Source organism: Triturus cristatus, chromosome 3_1 (genome assembly GCF_964204655.1).
Source record: "Triturus cristatus chromosome 3_1, aTriCri1.1, whole genome shotgun sequence".
Taxonomy (NCBI): Eukaryota; Metazoa; Chordata; class Amphibia; order Caudata; family Salamandridae; genus Triturus; species Triturus cristatus.
The window spans coordinates 799,074,118-799,092,528 of NC_140583.1; the positions used below are offsets into that span (position 1 = coordinate 799,074,118).

General features: G+C 43.5%; 1 protein-coding gene across 4 annotated transcripts in view; it reads left to right on the forward strand.

The window, feature by feature from the left end:
* Positions 1 to 18,077, forward strand: part of ASB18 (ankyrin repeat and SOCS box containing 18) — a 350,641-nt gene extending 332,564 nt beyond the window's left edge. For 3 of the 4 annotated variants that reach the window (XM_085645099.1, XM_085645097.1, XM_085645098.1), the window contains exon 5: positions 16,132 to 18,077. Coding sequence is in view for 2 of the 4 variants with exons in the window: in XM_085645097.1 (XP_085501223.1) it covers positions 16,132 to 16,317 (186 nt within the window). In the remaining 2 variants the exon portion in view is untranslated. Of the gene's footprint in view, positions 1 to 15,953; positions 16,027 to 16,131 lie in introns of those variants that run through there. The other variant, XM_085645100.1, reaches the window with a different exon arrangement.
* The last annotated feature ends 334 nt before the right edge of the window (positions 18,078 to 18,411 follow it).

The following is an 18,411-nucleotide window of genomic DNA, read 5'->3' on the forward strand; positions in this document are numbered from 1 at the left end:
TTGATGTTAAAACTGCCAGAGAAGCATAAAACGACTAGATGTGTAAATGACTAATTGAAAAATTTGCAAATCAGCATAAAAAACGACCAAAGGTTCAGATACAGATTTTACAAAAAATTGTGCAGGTCCTCACTTGTATTCATCCCATTTGGCATTTTAGTGTTAAGTAATAGGATGAAGGAGGATTCTAACTGACGAAGTTGTTTCTCTCTGTTACCCCCACGAATTGAGGGGGGCACTGCCCCAATGACAAAATATTTCAAGTCACTGATTTTGTTGGAATGAATGGCTTTAAAATGTCGGGCAACAGGATATGTGGAATCCGAGTTAACAATCGCACGAAGATGTTGCAAAATGAGATTGAAAACCGGTAATTTAGTACTGCCCACATACTTAAGGTGACATGTGCATTCAAGCACATAAACTGCAAAGTCCGTACGACAAGTGTAATGATGTTTTGTTTGTACTGGAATGTTGCTGAACGCTGTGGTGTATTCAGAAACATTGATTCCAAATTTACAGGCATGGCATGAAGTGCATTTGAAAAAGCCAGAACGTGATAACCAAGTGACTGTTTCCGTAACTTCAGGATTAGATTTAACTAAGGCATCCCTCATAGAGGGCGCTCTCCTGAATGTGATATTGGGTAAATCAGGCAACAAAAATTTGAGGGTCATGTCAGTCAGAACAATAGGCCAATGTTTGTAAATGATACTACGGAAATTCTTATGTTGTTTACAAAAAGTGGTAATTAGTCTTATAGGTTGCATAACCTCATTCGTTACTTCACTCCCAAAAGGTGTGGTCTGGGGTTGTTCAGTGGGAAGGCAGGATTCCCGAGAACAAAGATTGGCTTTATCAAGTGCTCTTTTGAGGTTAAGTTGATTGTAACCTCGGGCAAGGAATCGATCAAAGGCTTCCTTCTGGCATTGTTCAAGGTCAGATTGGCGGCTGCAGATACTCCGTAGGCGAAGAAATTCCCCATAAGGTATGCTGTATATGAGATGGGGTGGATGAGCACTGCTGGCATGTAGGATGGAATTCCCAGCCGTGATTTTTCTGTGCAATTTAGTTTCTATATGGTTGTCTAAAATAAAGACCTCCACATCCAGAAATTCCACCCTCTCATTACTGATGTTCGCCGTAAACTGTAAATTCAGGGTATTGGTGTTAATTGAATTTACAAAAGAGAGAGCCTCCTCTTTGGATCCTTCCCAAACGATAAAAATATCGTCTATGTACCTGCCATAGTATCGGATATGTGAATCCCACATGGTTTTATGTGTGACTCGGAGGACATGTTCCTCCCACCAACCCACCAAAAGGCAGGCATAGGTTGGGGAAAAACAAGCCCCCATAGCCACGCCCCTGAGTTGTTTGTATAAAACTTTATTGAAGAGAAATACATTGTTATTGAGGCAAAGGTCAATCATTTGAAGAAGCATGTCATTGTGCTCTTTAAAATTAATGGAGCGAAAGCCCAAAAAGTACTCAATAGCCGTCAACCCTTGTGAATGTACTATGCTGGTATATAGGGAAGCAATGTCTAGCGTGATAAACATAAAATTAGATTGCCAATGAACTTCTTGTATTTTCTTCAAAAAATCGCCAGTGTCCTTAACAAAGGACGGCAGAGCAATCATATGTGACTGAAGAAAATAGTCAACATACTTAGACATGGCTTCCAAAAGACTCTTCCTGGCAGAGATGATGGGTCTGCCAGGTATAGGGTGAACTCCCTTATGTACTTTAGGAATAAAGTATAGGGTAGCTGTAGTTGGAAAATCATTCTTGAGAAACAGATACTCATTTTTGGAAAGAAGCCCCATTCTTTTCCATTGTGCCAAGAGGGAGGAGACAGTTTTTTTAATTTGTGTGAGATGGTCTCGACCTACTTTGCAATAGCAATCTGTATCAGATAAGTGGCGTTGTGCCTCCTGAAGATAATCAAGTTTAGGCCATAAAACTATGTTCCCTCCCTTGTCAGCACCCATGACCACAATCTGACCATTATCAGGAATCTTTTTGATTAATGCCCAATAATTCCTCAATTTCCAATTAATTTTACCACATTTAGAGTAAGTAGACAAATTTAATTTTTTCAAGTCATCAATTACCATGTCATTAAAGACATCTACAGAATCTTTGGGCATCATTGGGTAAAAACAAGAAGGAGGACGAAACGGACTGGCAGCCGCCATTCCCGTGTTGATTCCTTCAAGTTGTTCACAGTCATTGTCAGGTACTGGAAAGTCCGAGTTTTCCTTGGCCAAGGATTGCATCATTTGTAACATGTTAGAATCCCGGACTTGTAATGCATCCAACATAGTGTTAGGGGTAGTAACCTCTGTAGTGGACTTGTTCAGTTGGAAGAATTTCTTAAGCTTGATCTTTCGAATGAATTTATAGATGTCAATGCGAGACTGTTTATATGAAAAGTTAGACTCAGGACAAAACGACAGACCTAGCATTAATAGTTGTTTTTCAGCTTCAGTCAATACAGTGTCCGTTAAATTGATAATGGTGTTATCATAAGAGTCTAACGTTTCCATCTCCGTCCTCCTCTGCCCCTGTTTGATGGCCTTGAGGCGCTGCCTGCGCCTCTCTCTCCGACGCTGGCTGATACTGCGTTGGTTTGGCTCTGGGGATTCCTGGGGCGGAGGGTTGCTCGCCTGTCCATAGTTAAAAAATTAAGCTCCTCCCCTAAAGTGTGTCTGGTTGCCACAGTGCTGGATGTATATATATATATATGGACACTACACTGACGTAAGTCTAAAATAAAGAATTCTATCAAACATCTGTGAGAGCTGCCAATTACAAGACTGTTACTGAAGGAAGTCCAGAATTTATAGTTATAATTTGCACTGAAGTTTTCAGTTTTATTTTAGGCAAAAAATGGCTGCTGGAGTAGTTACTCTGCTTGTCATGAAAATCCATATTGCCCAATTTTCAATGTTAAACATTTTCTGTAGCAACCGCAGCTTCCTCCCTGTCGGCGGACAATGGGGGGTCACTGGTTAAAGACAAGATTCCATGGTATCACCCCTCAATTTATGTTGAATTTGACAAGAGATCTACTTGTCAGATTATCTTCATCAAACAGACCATATTATAAAAGAAAGGAAATGTGCACCTGTTGGATGGCAGCCTTTCAAGGGTGCAGCTTTACGATTTTCAACAATTCATAAAAGTTTGGAAATCTTTTAGGAACTACCAGCATTTGTAGATATATAAGAGCCCATTTTTGCTGATGTAAAATCTTTTTCTCTTCTTTTTTGTATTCAAGGGACAAAATATGTTAACCTTGGATGAAACCCTTCCCTTGTACCCCAACAAACATGGGGATGTTCTGATCCCCTTCCGAACATTATTTCGACAGTTTTATATAGCGCTGCCAAGACCATCGCAATCAGAGTGCTTTACAACATTGACACACGCAATAATATCAGAAAACAATAAGTAAAAGTAAATAACTGAGTCAAGCACTGCATCCGGATTGTTGTTGAGGGAAACGCAACAATTTATACATTGAGCAGAGTAGAGATTTTCCAGTATTGAATCTTTCATAGATTCACATGCTTGTATCTTCCACGTCGTCATGCTGGGAGTCTCACGGTAAAAGAATAACCATAGCAGTAAAAGAAAAAACTGCATTGAAAACCCATAGGGAAGTATATAGTTTGTTAGCTTATCACCATTATTATGTGGTCCAAACACCAACCAATCAGCTGCCAGCCCTGAGATCATAATCCCCAGCAGAGCCACCATACCTCCGTTGTGTGAGAACTTTTGATCTTTTCTACAGCTTTGGATTCAGGTACTGTCTTTTCCTCTAACTCTTCAACATGTCTGACAGCTCTAAGAAGAGGCTTTTCAGACCTTGCAAATCTTGTAGGAAGGCCAGATTATATTCTGAGGACCCTCACAAAGAATGCTTATATTGCCTTTACCCTAAGTACGTCCCCAAGGAGTGCAAACACTGTCGCACCTTTTCAGCTAAAACCCTGAAAGACAGAGAGGCTCGCCTGTTATTCTGGCTTCAGAAATAGAAGACCATCTCAGACTCTGAGTCTGATGAAGGAAAAGGGCACTCCTATAAAAAACATAAGAGGGAGTTGTCTGAGGAAAAAGCGGAGGTGAAGAAACAGAAAACAGAAAAATCTTCAGTCAAAGAGCCATCGTCCTCCTCTTTGCCTCATACACCTCTCAAAAAGCCTTCAGAGACGAAGACTCCGTCATCACTCCCATCGTTAAAGACCAGAGTGCCTTCTGTCACGACGCCGAAGAAGACGTCGACGACGACGGTGTCGTCGAGGACAACCATCTCGACGATGACTGCATCGTCGACAACATCTACGATGACGACATCATCGTCGACGGGACCATCGACAGCATCGTCGACGACACCGTCGACAACGAGTGTACAAACCTCGTTGATGGCAATTCTAATGCCACCGTCGTCACGCTCGTCGACGGGCGCTCCATCTACGGCGAATTTCAAATCACCAACGACAAGATCAACCATCTCCATAAAGAGATTTCATCCGTCGACAGGCTCGTCAGCGGACAAGAAAACTTCAGTATTCTTATGGACCAAGATCTCACCGCTTCTCCCATCTAAACTACTGGATTTACAAGAGTCAGAAGATGACGGTCCAGAAGAAGAGGCTTATAGCCCCTCGCAGTTTCATATTAAAAGCCAAGAGATAGATGAGGAGGAATACTAGGAGATTCAGGAGGAACTGTTGTTTAAAGATCACCCAGTTCAAGGCTCCAAGAGGTATGAATCATTCCAGCAAGCCTACGATTATAACGAAGAAGAGGATGATAATGTCAGGGAGGACGCAATTTCCATGCCTATCTCTCTTGTCTCCAACCTAAGGCACATGATTAACAACTACTATCGCCGTTTCCCGGATGCCAATGCTCCTGCTTCCAACACCACAAGTGTTCCTCAGCCAGTGGTTCAGACTCCCGTGATTCAACCTCTACCTCCGATGCAAAAAGTGTGTACCCCTAAAATAATAACTAATAGGGATGACTTCGTGGAAAGCAAACAGGAGGAACAGCCAGAGGAAGAGGAATTACTACAAAACGACCCAGGGGACGATGAATGGGATCAATATGTTATTCCCTCACCATCACCATCTCCGACAAACTCACCACCGGAAGACATCGGTGGCTTTCATGACTTAAGGGAGAAAGCTTCCAAGTGGTTCGAACTTCCTCTGCCGGTAAAGGAAAATGAGTGTTTCCTTTATGACTTTAAGGAATCTTCAAGAAAATCTATCAGGTCAATACCTATAATTAACCACATCTGGGAAGAGGGGCTCAAAATTATGAAGAATCCTGCCACGGTTGCAGCCTCAGTTCCTAGAATTGAGAAAAAGTATCGTGCCCCAGAAACATCCCCAGCGTGCCTGATCGGTCATCCTCGACCTGAATCAGTAGTTATGCAGGTGGCGCAGAGACGCTCCAAGAACCCGGTCTCTGCTTTGTCGGCTCCTCCGGACAAGGAGGGCAAAAGGATGGATGGCGCAGGAAAACGATTCGCAGTGCTGGTCGTAGCTTCGATCATAGCCACGAATGCATTGGCACTTGCCAACCGATATAATCGACAGATGTGTTCGGACATCGCTCCACTTTTGTCTCATCTTCCTGAGGAAAAAAAGAAGAGGCGGCAATGATCCTGCAAGACGGAGCTAGAGCAGCTTCCGAGTCCATCGACATAGCCATAGACATCTCATCGATAGGATTCAGGCAGATGGCTGGAGCTGTATCGCTTCGAAGACAAGGGTGGCTGAAGGCTACGTCATTCCAGCCCGAAGTCCAAACAAAGATCGTGGATATGCCCTTTGATAGGGAAAATCTTTTCGGAAGGCATTTCGATGATGCCTTGCAAGGAATAAAAGCAGACACAGACACCGCTAAGGCCTTAGGGTCCCTGCAACAAGGAAGATTTCAATATTTTCGTGGAAGATCAAGAGGCCAGTTCTATCAAAGATCCTCCTTTCAATCTAACAGGTACCAGCCTTATCATCAACAAGGGTACCGTCAATTCTCTAACACCCAGCAGTTTCGCTCTTCTAACACCTCTTACCAACAGCAGTCTAGAAGAAAGCCTGCTGAAAGGGGAAAGGCACAGGACTCCGGTAAGAGACAGTGACGATATCCAGGTGCCACCCACCTTGTCACGCCTCAATCAGATCCATTACCTCTCTCGTTACTATCATCAGTGGCTGTCAATAACATCAAACAGATGGGTGTTGGATATTATACACCAAGGCCACACCCTGGAGTTTATACAAAAACCTCCACCTCGACCTCCCATTCACAGGAAACAAAACCATCTCTCGGCACTCAAGGCAGAAATCTTGGCCCTCATTGTGAAAGGAGCTATAGAAGAGGCTCAACCACAACAGCGAGGGAAAGGATTCTACTCGCATTTTTTCCTTAAAAGAGAAAAGCAGTCCAACAAATGGAGGCAGGTAATGGATCTCAGGGGTCTGAACAAATATATCAATAAGATTTTGTTTCGTATGCTGTCGCTCCAAGAGATTCTCCTAATGTTGCGCAGAGGAGATTACCAGGCATCGTTAGATCTCTTGGATGCCTATTTCCATATACCGATTCACATCAAACACAGACAGCATCTACGGTTCGCAGTGGCGGGGCGCCACTACCAAGTCAAGGTGTTACCCTTCGGTCTCAAATCCGTGCCAAGGGTATTCACAAAATGCATGGCGCCAGTCGAGGCGCACTTGAGACAGCAAGGCCTCCAGATATATCCGTATCTGGACGACTGGCTAATAAAAGGCACATCGTTCCAGGAAGCACTACAATCCCTAGAATGCTGCATGGATTTGTTCCAAGTTCTAGGACTGCAGATCAACTTAGAAAAGTCCTCTCTCATTCCAGCGCAGTCACTTCAGTTCCTAGGAGCCAAATGACAAACTCAGGAAGCAAAAGGGTGCCCCTCGGAAGAACGTATGCAAAAAATAATGGGACTGACGGCACGATTAAAATTAAAAAGGTTTACTTCGGTAAGAATCTTCAAGTCCTTTCTGGGAATGATATCATCCTGAATTCTCTTAGTCCCCAATTGTCGGCTATGCATGCGGCCGCTGCAAGAACTTCTCGACAAGCCATGGGTTCAAGCCCTAGGATCATTCGAGGACCGAATCTCTCTCAATCCTCAGATCAAAGATGCATTGTCATGGTGGGGCATCAGGAGCAACTTATCAAGAGGTCTACTTTTCGAACCCCAGTCTCCCTGCTACGTCATGACGACAGATGCCTCATTACAGGGATGGGGAGCACACCTTCAGGAACTAGAAATACAGGGCCATTGGTCAAATCAAGAGGATCAATTATACATCAACCTGCTCGAATGAAAGACAGTGTTCCTGGGATTGCAAGCCTTCCTTCCCAGAATACGAAACTCGCCTGTTCTAGTCAGGACAGACAGTGCGACAACAATGTTTTACTTATTGAAGCAAGGGGGCACAAAATCAAAACTCCTCTCGGCACAGGCCCAGGAGATTTGGAACTGGATGTTACATCACAACATTTCTCTGCAAGTTCAACATGTCCCTGGAATACACAACGCGAAGGCAGACCGCCTAAGCAGATCAGCTTCACTCTGTCACGAATGGGAACTGAATCAAATCCAACTCTTAAAAATATTCAGTTTATGGAGCACTCCAACTTTTGACCTGTTTGCAAATCAACACAACAAGAAATGCAAACATTTTGCAAGCCGATTCCCTCAAGCGGGGTCTTGGGGAAATGCGCTACACCTCTGCTGGACGGGAATGTTTGCATATGCGTTTCCCCCGTTCTCTCTCATACCGAGGATACTGTGGAAAATGAGATCGGAACCGTGTCATCTAATCCTAATAGCCCCGGCTTGGCCGAGACAGTTCTGGTACTCTGAACTCCTACAGCTGTCAGTGAATCCCTGAGTGCAGTTCCCATTGATTCAGGATCTGATTTCCATGAGAGAAGGGCAAGTTCTTCATCCGCAGTTGACCTCACTGAACTTGTCAGCCTGGAACCTCATGAGCATGAATCTTATTCCTTAGATATCCCTCAAGAATGCCGGGATATCTTATCGAACTCTTGAGCAATATCTACCAATAAGGCTTACACAGCAAAATGGAAGAGATTTTGCCATTGGTGTTCTGATCAAGCTCTGCATCCTTTTCACTCTTCGCTGGAGCAGATTCTCCCTTTTTACTTCACCTAGCCAAAGCTGGACTCTCTCATGCTTCGATAAAAGTACATCTTGCGGCTATATCAAGATACCGCAGAACACCAAATCGTCCTTCTCTTTGGTCGCAGAGGATAATGAAAGCCATTTTTAAAAGGACTGTTCAGAGTGTTTCAACCTATTAAGCAGCCTTCAATTCCATGGCAGGTCAATACAGTTTTGTCGTATCTCATGAAACCCCCGTTCGAACCATTTCACAAAGCGGAATTGCAGTTTGTCTCTTGGAAAGTGGCTTTACTTCTCGCCCTCACTTCAGCCAGGAGAGTCGGTGAGATCCAGGCGCTCTCTGTCTCAGAGCCTTTCCTTCAATTCAAATCAGATAAAGTTATTCTCAGGACAAACCCTAAATTTATCCCCAAAGTCCCTACGGCGTTTCATCTCAACGGACCAATTGTACAGCCCACAAATTTCAGTAACCCATCTTCAGCAGCAGAAAAATCTCTACACACTTTGGACATCAGGAGATGCCTCAAATTTTATATTGACAAAACAAAATCCTTTCGGAAAACAGACCAGCTGCTCATTGCTTTTGCTAGGCCTAGGAAAGGCTTAGCTTTGTCAAGATCTACCATTTCAAGATGGATAGCCTCTGCCATCTCTTTATGTCATGAGAAAGCAGGAAAGCCTTTGCACGACAGAGTTTGCGCTCATTCGACACGAAGAATGGCAACGTCAACCGCATTGTTCACAGGAGTATCGCTCCCAGACATTTGCAGAGCGGCAACATGGACAAACGTGCACATGTTTACAAGGTGTTACTGTCTGGACACAGAGTGGAAAGCGGACACCGCAGTTGGACAAGCAGTTCTACGGAACCTGTTTCACCAAGGTACCTCTCATTCTATGTATTGGTATGTTTTAATTAGATTGTCTGTCATATGCATTGTCAATACTTGGATTCATATTTCGTGTTAACATGGTGACAAGCACCAAGACGCGTAACTTTGTTTTTGGGGCAGTATAACGCATTATGATATTCTAGTATTTGGATGCAGAGCCCTACAAAAAGGGGTCTATCCTACAAACGCTACTTGGGTTATGCACAGCTGACTATTCTGATACAAGCATGTGAATCTATGAAAGATTCAATACTGGAGAAAAAACTAGTTACTTACCTGTACACTATGGTTCTCCAGTATTGATACCTTTCATAGATTCACATGCGGCCCGCCCGCCTCCCCGTTTTCTCAGATAGACCACTTTTATCTCTAGATACATCCTTGGCTCACTCTATGGGCTGGTTGGAAATCTGAGGTATGGTGGCTCTGCTGGGGATTGTGATCTCAGGGCTGGCAGCTGATCGGTTGGTGTTTGGACCACATAATAATGGTGATAAGCTAACAAACTATATACATCATCATAAAGCTTCATTTTTGGTTAAAAACCATAAAAGCACATATATACAATACGTATTGCACATTAATAGGGGTTCATAAATCATGCTATTCCACAATATATTAATTAAAATACATAAAATATACTAAAAAGATAAAACATTAAGACAATCAAGGGCCAATTTGAGTACAATAAATATCAGGGTAAAGCGTCATAGAACTAGACACCTTTTAACTTGATTATTGCACTTCTTGCATACCACATAGAAAGGAGGAATCTCGAAGTTGCGCATACAAACACAGGGGTCGTGTCATATTTTAATAATCTATAAACCTCCCTGTAGTCCCTGAGGCCTCTCGATTTACAGAGGGGTACAATCCATTTAGTTTGTGCCCCGATGTAAGAGGGACAAAAAAGCAAAACATGCAGATCGGTCTCTTCTACAGAGTCACAACCAGGGCAAAGGCTCCACATGGAGGAAGAGCTTGACCATTGTGGGAGAGATCCGTGTCTGAATTGAAGGTATAATTTTTTTGCTAGCGAGCGCTGGTTGTCATCCAGACATTTTTCAAAAAAATTGTGATCTTTCACCTCCAAAAATCGGAGGGACAACCTGCCCAAGCTAGAATTCAGATCACGGAGATTCAGGTGGTACTGTTTAAGAATACCCCCCAACGCCCTCTTACTAATCAAAGGGCAAGATGTTTCAGGCAAAGTCCACAGATCTGCCCTGTGCAAATCATAGCAGAGCTGTTTTACATGTTTGAGCCATAAGATGTTGCCCGATCCCCTTATAGACAGTAGTTCGATTAACTCCTCCTAATAGCTTAGCAGCTCTGGAGTGGACCAGAGTCTCCTCCAATACAGCAAAGGTCGGTGTAGGATGGTCTCCTGAATAGGAGCCAATCCCAGGTCCAATCTTAGAGGGGTCAAAGGAGTACTCTTGGGAAGGTTTAAGAGACGCCTGATGAAGTTATTCTTAGTAATGGACATAGAGCTGGCGTTAAGATGGCCCCAAAGCTCTACGCCATATAGAGCCGCTCCCCTAGCCTGTGCCCTATATATTTCAACTGAGGGACCTAGAGGTTTATAGGAACATTCATTAAAAACCTTTAGGATTCCACCTGTTGATTGAGTCAGCTTAAGGTTGGCCTTAACCATATGGGAATCCCACTCCATCCTATCATTCAGGGTGACTCCCAGATAATCAAAAGTGGAGACTCTCTCCAAAATACATCCCTCTAAGTGCGGGTGGGGATAAGTTGATGGTTTAGAATTGAAAACCATGAATTTGGTTTTTGAGAGATTTATCTCCAGATTTCTAGAGCGGCAGAAAGAACAAAAGGCCTCCAAAGTTCGCTGGACACCCATTGGTGATTTTGAAAGTAGAAGGGTGTCATCAGCGAACATTAGGGCGGGTATTCTGCGCGCTGCTAGAATCGGAGAGTCTAGATCTTTTACCCCCATTAGGTGTGAAATCAGACCATCGATAAACAGGGAAAAAAAAGTGGGAGCCAACACACACCCCTGCCTTACACCCCTGTCTACCGGGAAGGGAGCAGAGAGCTCACCATTCCTACCATAGCGGACCCTCGCATACGTTCCAGAATGGAGACGCTTAAAGAGGTCACAAAGGTATGGGGGAACACCCATCTAAAACAAGATTGACCAGAGCTTGTCCCTCTGAACCAGATCGAATGCGGATCTAAGATCCACAAAGATTAGGTAGAGGGAACCCTTCCACAAAAGCACAGTCTTCCAGTATACCAGCTGTAACCTGAACAGTTGGTCAGTTGTTGAAACCCTAAAGCGAAAGCCCGCTTGAAGGGAGGATAGGATATGATGTTCATCCATCCAACCTTCAAGCCTAGTTAATAAGAGACGGGCAAACACTTTCTGTAAGACGTCAATAAGGCTGATGGGCCGATAGTTTGCCGGGTCTAGTGGAGAGGCCTTCTTGTGGATGGGAATAATTTCTGCGCCCGTCCAAGTATAAGGGATGTCCATACCCAGGAAGATTGCATTAAAATATAACTGTAGGTATGGTACCCAAACCAGCGGTTCACTTGTAAATAAATCCCCGGGAATCCTATCTAAGCCGGGAGCTTTACCAGGGGAAAGACTCTTTAAGGCAGCCTGAATTTCACAAGAGGTGCAGAGTGGTGGGTCAGACACCCATACTTCATTAAGCACTTGGGGAGATAAACCAGTCAAAATTGGTGCTGATTCAACTACGATATCACTTGTCGGGAGACAAAAAAGAGGCTTAAAATGCCTCAGCCAAACCTCTTCACTCAAGCCGGGAGTTATAGCAGAAGATCCCTCTTGTCTGCCACACCTAACTAAATTCCAGAAGGTCCTGGAATCATGGTTATCCAGGGCGTCCTTTATACTAGCCCACCTGGCAGCCTCCCAGTCTTTTTTAGATTCCGATGTTATGGATTTATACAAGAGTCTAGCTCCTCTAATACTGTGCGGGGTGCCACTAATAACTATATACTTCCCTATGGGTTTTCTATGCAGTTTTTTCTTTTACTGCTATGGTTATTCTTTTACTGTAAGACTCCCACCATGACGACGGGGAAGATACAAGCATGTCAATCTATGAAAGATATCAATACTGGAGAACCATAGTGTACAGGTAAGTAACTAGTTTTTTATAAATATGCTCTATTCTTTACTCTCTGGAGGGTTAAGGTGTCGATTTAGGAGGTGCTACTTTAGTTGTCTCTTAAAGATCATAAAGGAGGGGTTGGCCCTAAGATCTACTGGTGGGGAGATCCAGATTTTGGGGGCATTGCCCAAGAAGGAGCGTGCCAGGGTTTTTTTTTTTCTTTGGATGGATGAGAAGTAGGGTGTTGGTGCTTATTAGCCTTCTTGTCTGGCCTGCCTTAGTGAATTTGGCTACCAGACAGGCTGGTTTACCAATGTGAAGGACTGTGTGAGTGAGACCAGCAGTTTTGAAGTGACAGCGAGCTTCAATTGGGAGCCACTTTAGGGGCATATCAGCAACAACCGGCGATATTTATCGCTAAGCGCACTTAGCGATAGGATAATTATCGCCGGCTAGCATGGATTTTTATCGCTGAGATAGCGTGCTATTAGCAACGCTTATCTCAAAAGCGATAAAAATCCTAGCGCTAACTGCCAAACGTGAGATTATCGCTGGAAACCCAGCGATAATCTCACAAAGTTTGGCGTTAGCTTGATGATAGGGCCTCACATACTTAGCCATGATATCCACCTTCCATAAGATATCATGGCTAAGTCAGTCCTGAAGCAGGCGTAAGGAAAGTAGCGATAACAGGGGTTATCGCTACTTTTCCTGCCGCTATGCTTCATAGCGTGGGGCTTGATGATAGGAGAAATGTCGCTTAGCGACATTTCTCCAGTCATGTCAGGTCAGGAACGCCCACTTTGCATCTCATTAGAGATGCAACGCTGGGCGTTAAGAATTTGTGCGCTAATGCAAGGTTTGACGCGATAGCGTGACCTTGCTGATTAGGCGATACAATTATCGCCACTTTTTGGACGAAAACGGCCCCAAAAGCACCTATAAATTTCTATCGCCACCTTGTAGATATGCCCCTTAGTTCTTTCAGGGAGGGGGAGATGTGATCATGTCTTTTGACTCCATTAACCACCCTTGCTGCTGCATTTAGAGTGGTTTTCAGCAATGGACAAGCTGGGTAGCAAAGAGCAACACAGAGAATGTGGGGAACCATGGATGTGAGGGGACACACAACACTCTGGGAAGAAAGTAAGAAAAAACATGTACTCCAATCGAGTACTCACTAAAAAAAAGTAGTTCCCTTCTATTAACCGTGGAATGATACAAGTCATCCAATCCGAAGAATTTTAAAAAAGCTATGTTTTATGTAAGGGAAAGGAAAGCCATCAAATAGGAAGCCAGCAAGATAAGATAATTTTTATTTTTCAGTTAATAAAAACCATAAAATATTGCACCAGTAAAAAACATATTTTTTTTAAATGTGCTCCTATATTAAAATCAGATTTTAACAATTTCCTTTGAGCATCACAGAAGTTCATGTTGTGCCCTGTTTAAGTAAAGTCACTGTGGAGTTTTCCTTACGTTGCATTAATCGGACTATTTGCAGTCAATAGGAAGCAAGCAAATCCCACCCTGCACCATCTTCAAAACCATTTGCATAAGTTACACAGCAATCATGACCAGGGCTCCTCCGTAACTTGCAGGCAAGCTCTCCTTTTCTCGTGCTCTTAGCACCTTAGAAACAGGACATCATCAGACTGGAGGCTAAGAAGTGTAAACTGAGAAAAAACAAGGTAGCAGACCTTTTTCATGTTTTCCCTAGGAGCTGGAACAACGTGCCCTAATCCATGAGAAACGCCCCAACTCTACTCCAATTTAGGAAAGATTGGAAAATGCTCCTCTTTTAAGACCACTATATAACAATACAGTAACATTCGACAAACCAGCCACCTCTCCCCATCACTCGGCTCTTGTACGCGTTCCTTTGATCCAGTACAGCACTGAGTCTGGCTGTGGCTAGGTTTGTGCCATACAAATAACTCATACATACATACGTACAGGAAAGCCAAGCAATAAGTGAAGGGCTAACACAATGCGCACTATAAGTACTGGCATTATACACAGTAGAATTTTTGAAAACACAGAGCTAGAGCTGTCTGTGGGGGTGACCTAAAAAAGCAACCCAGGTGCACAGAAAGGGTACTGCCTAAGTTAAAATCAAAATGGAGGGTCAGAAGTAAAAGATAATTGGTGGAAATTAAATGCAAAAACCTAGAGGGAAAAGAGAGTTTAACGGTGCCCTCAGTCACAGGAATGAAGAAGAAAAGGTGAGCGGGACCACGAAATTGAGTAGGAAATGGGGAGGAGGAGGAGCAAGAAGGAGGGAAGAAAGCAGAGTGAAAGCTGCAGGGGAAAATGTAGGGAGTGGAGGTTCACACCCCTGAGACAGAGAAGTAAAAACATATAAAAAAAGATTGAAAAAAGTGCCTGGGTTGAGGGTTTGCGGTAAAAAAAATAAAAATGAAATCAGATCCCGTGGGCGGTAATCATGCCCACTCTGAAGGTGCAGAATTGACCTTCATGAAGCCCCTTTTACACCTTGTTTCTGTACTGACAGACACTTTCATAGTGAGCCTCATTGTGTCATGCTCACTCCTAACTAACTGGGAGACATTTTCAATAATACACACAGAAACGTTACAGATGTGAGTAAATCTAAATGCTCAGCAGTTTCAGTGGCGTGCATGTCAAACAAGTCTTCGATAGAAGTTTGTCCTAAACTAGACTCCTCCTGGGGATGAAATGCAATTGATCGCCAGAAGTTAATTGACTAAGTTCCACAGTGTCATGCCTAACAAAATAAACCACCCTCTCATCCTCTATAAAGTTTGAAGAGGTGTAAAAACAGGGGCCAACCCGATTTCCCGATTCATAAGTATATGCAGGGTCACCACGGATACCTTATCAAATGAGGAAGCAAACAACGATTCCATTTCCTACCTCTGGCTTGACACATTTACATAGTTTTGCTGTTAACCTGCCCCATGTTTATTTGCGTAGCAGACAATTGGATATTGGCATTTTCGGACATCGTTGGATGGTTTACAGGGAAAAGCACATTAGCCTATGTTTGTACCTTATCTTTGCCAGCCACTGTCCCTAGTCTACACAAAAGAAGCCATGCTGTGCCTAGAGAGGGAATTCCAAGTACCTAATTGACGTTTCGTACAATTCTTAACCATCATGTTTTACCCATCCCACACACACTAAAGGGTCTGCCTTAACTCTTATGATTGCACTGGTGGTGGTGATTGGCCCAAAGCAGCCTCCAGTTGAGTTGAGTGTCTCTTCCGTGACAACAGCTCTATTGTTTTTCAGTCCTTCCTCACCCGGGGTCAGGTAACACAATTGTAATGTGTTTGGTCACTCCATGTGTGCCATACCACTTGGTGGTGCCAGTTAGATTGTGTAGTCAGTGGAAGAGATGCGAGTCATGAGTGTGGCACTGGAACAAGATCTGGCCTGGGTTGGTATTCTTTTCCTCCCAACTCTTTCTCCTGATGAATGCAAACTGCCAATCACTGTAGATACAAATATGTGGCCTCATTTATTTCAGGACTGAGGTACATTAGCAGAGGTGTCTTCGTGTCTAAATACTGGATTAGCAGAAGGCGCGGCAGTATGGCTGTAAAAATATACCCAATGAGTCAAGTATGCAGAGATCTGCACGTTGATAAGGCAAATAATATCTGCCCTTAATACAGACTTCTGGTTCCACACACACATTGCTGCACTCACTACATATAGTTGAGGTCATTATCTCTATCGTTCCAGATGTATACTGACCTAAGGGGAAACAGGCAGATTCACAGACTGGCCTATGCATCCGAAGGGCGCTTAAACTGGGGTAGGATCTCTCTTTCCCAACCTGTGGGATATTTTCAATACAGCCCAGAATGCTTCTGTATTTGCAGGCTTCTGTTTCCTCACTCGTTCTCACTCTCTCTTCTAGACACACCGGTCCTTCTACCAGTCACTCCTACGCCTGTCCTCCTCCACCCGCAGTCTGCAGCACCTGTGCAGATGCGCCATCCGGAAACACTTCGGGAGCCGGTGCCACTGCCTCATCCCCAAACTGCCAGTGCCTGCGGCGCTCCAAGACTACTTGCTCCTGCAGCCTGATGGGTCCCTCGCCTGAAGAACCCGCCATCACCTGGGAACAGCAGAGACCAGTGTCGGCACCAGTGCAGCAGTGTCTTTGTACAAAGAGGGATTTTCTGACTTTGAAAGAAAAGTCTCTAACCCCAATGCCCTGACCGGTCTGGGCAGCGAGATCAGGATGTTTTGGGCATTGCCTGAGCTGCGTGGAAGGAACGGCCGATGGCTCCAGGTTGCCTGTTTTCTAGCATTCATTAAAAGGCCTGGTCTGTGTTTTTATGTGCAGTGGGTTGGTGGTTGATGGGAGCCAGGTAACGAGTGATCAGCTTTCGTAATACCACAGTACAGTACTCACATCGTCCTGTGGCTTCGCTAGAAACGCCACCACTATTTCATATGATGGTAATTAAAACCTTAACTCTTAAACTGTTGAGCCACTCTAAATGTCCAGTTGTTTGCAGCTGAACAGATTATTCTTCGCCTCTTAAATTTCAGCCTCGACATCTAAATGCAGAAGTCCAGAAGTTTACTTGTGCGGTATTTCCAAGGCGAATCTGTCTCCTTATGTGAATATTGTGTTGCATTTCTTTCAGTAACAGCAGCAAAGCAAAATAAACATTTTAGGACTGCGGGCGGGTGCATGCATAATCAGCATTTATTTTATCGCTTACACAATGTTTTATTATCTGTACGTAATACAGGGTTTATTTCTGAATAGGAGAATGCTTGGGTCAATCATTTTAGCCCCCTACATAAGCCTCTGGCGAGGAAACACAAATATATATGCAGAATTTTAGGACGAATTGAGACTGCAGCTAATCTTGCCCACTGCAGGTAATTATTAGTCTGTCGCGTTGTCACTGTTTCAGCTGTGCCTGTCTCTAAAATTCTGGAATCTGGTTTATTTGTTTCCAGCATTCACACAGGGGTTTCATTCCAACAAGTCGTAATGTGTACAATCTTCATACCCTTCAGAAAGAACACAAGTCTCTCTTTTTAAGAGAAAACTCACCGAAGAGATCCACCACTAGCCCACTCACTTTTCCAATTCCAAGATATATACAAATACAAAGCATTAAGGGCAAAACTTGCAATAATTATTCCTTCTGAATACAAATATCATACAAACTGCCATCCTGGATGCAGCAGCACTGCCCCAATTCACATCCCTGTCGGATGTCTTAACGTCTGGATTCTTACCCACACAATCTATTCTTGACACAGCACCAGCACTCTAGATCACTACAATCAATCATGATTTCCATAGGCAGGTTCTTCCGTCAGTGTCCCCACTCCTGTTCCAGCATGGTTGTATGTCAGAATATTGGGTGCAGAAATGTCATCAGGCATCAATATTGATAACAAAATAAAGACCCAATGGGCATATGTTTTGTTATCCCCGATGGGGTGATATTTTTGTAGCTAATATTTAAGCCATGATATGTATATCATACAAAAGTATGACCATGATATACCTTTCAACATTACCCTTGGAAATGCCATTATTACAGCCTTTGTCACATATGTCGCTCTGTCTCCCAATAGTTAGGTTGTCCTTGTAACTATGCAATCCATATTTCACCCTCTTCTAATTCTAACACTTAGGAAATGCCATGTCTCTCCTATTCATTTTGATTCATATTATTTAAGCAGATCTTTAGTTTTTCTGATTCGTTTCTGTATACAAACGACATCTCCCACATTAGCGCTGTATTATTTTATATATTCTAATTAACCAGCCTGGTGAAAGATTGGTCACTAATATGCAACCATGAAGTAAATTAAAGGAGGTCATCCATCTTCACGGGTGTAATTGGTGTGATTGTCCATAATGTTGACTCGCTGATTGGTGTCCCATACGCTACTGACCATTGCACGCAATCTTTGATAGGTTGATTCATATTCTCCACTAGCCCATGGATTGTGGTTAGATAAAGAAGTAGTCAGAGGGAGAAGAACACGTTTCAAATCCTCTCTCATCTCTGATATGAAGGTGTCCCATTTTGTTATGTTAACAGAAATTTGTGTGGCGCTGGATTTTCATTAGTATGGCCTTGGTTGTGTAAACAATGTGGATGGCAAAATGATTTTAGGGGAAATTTAATGCCTCTATTAGAAACATGAAATTGCATAT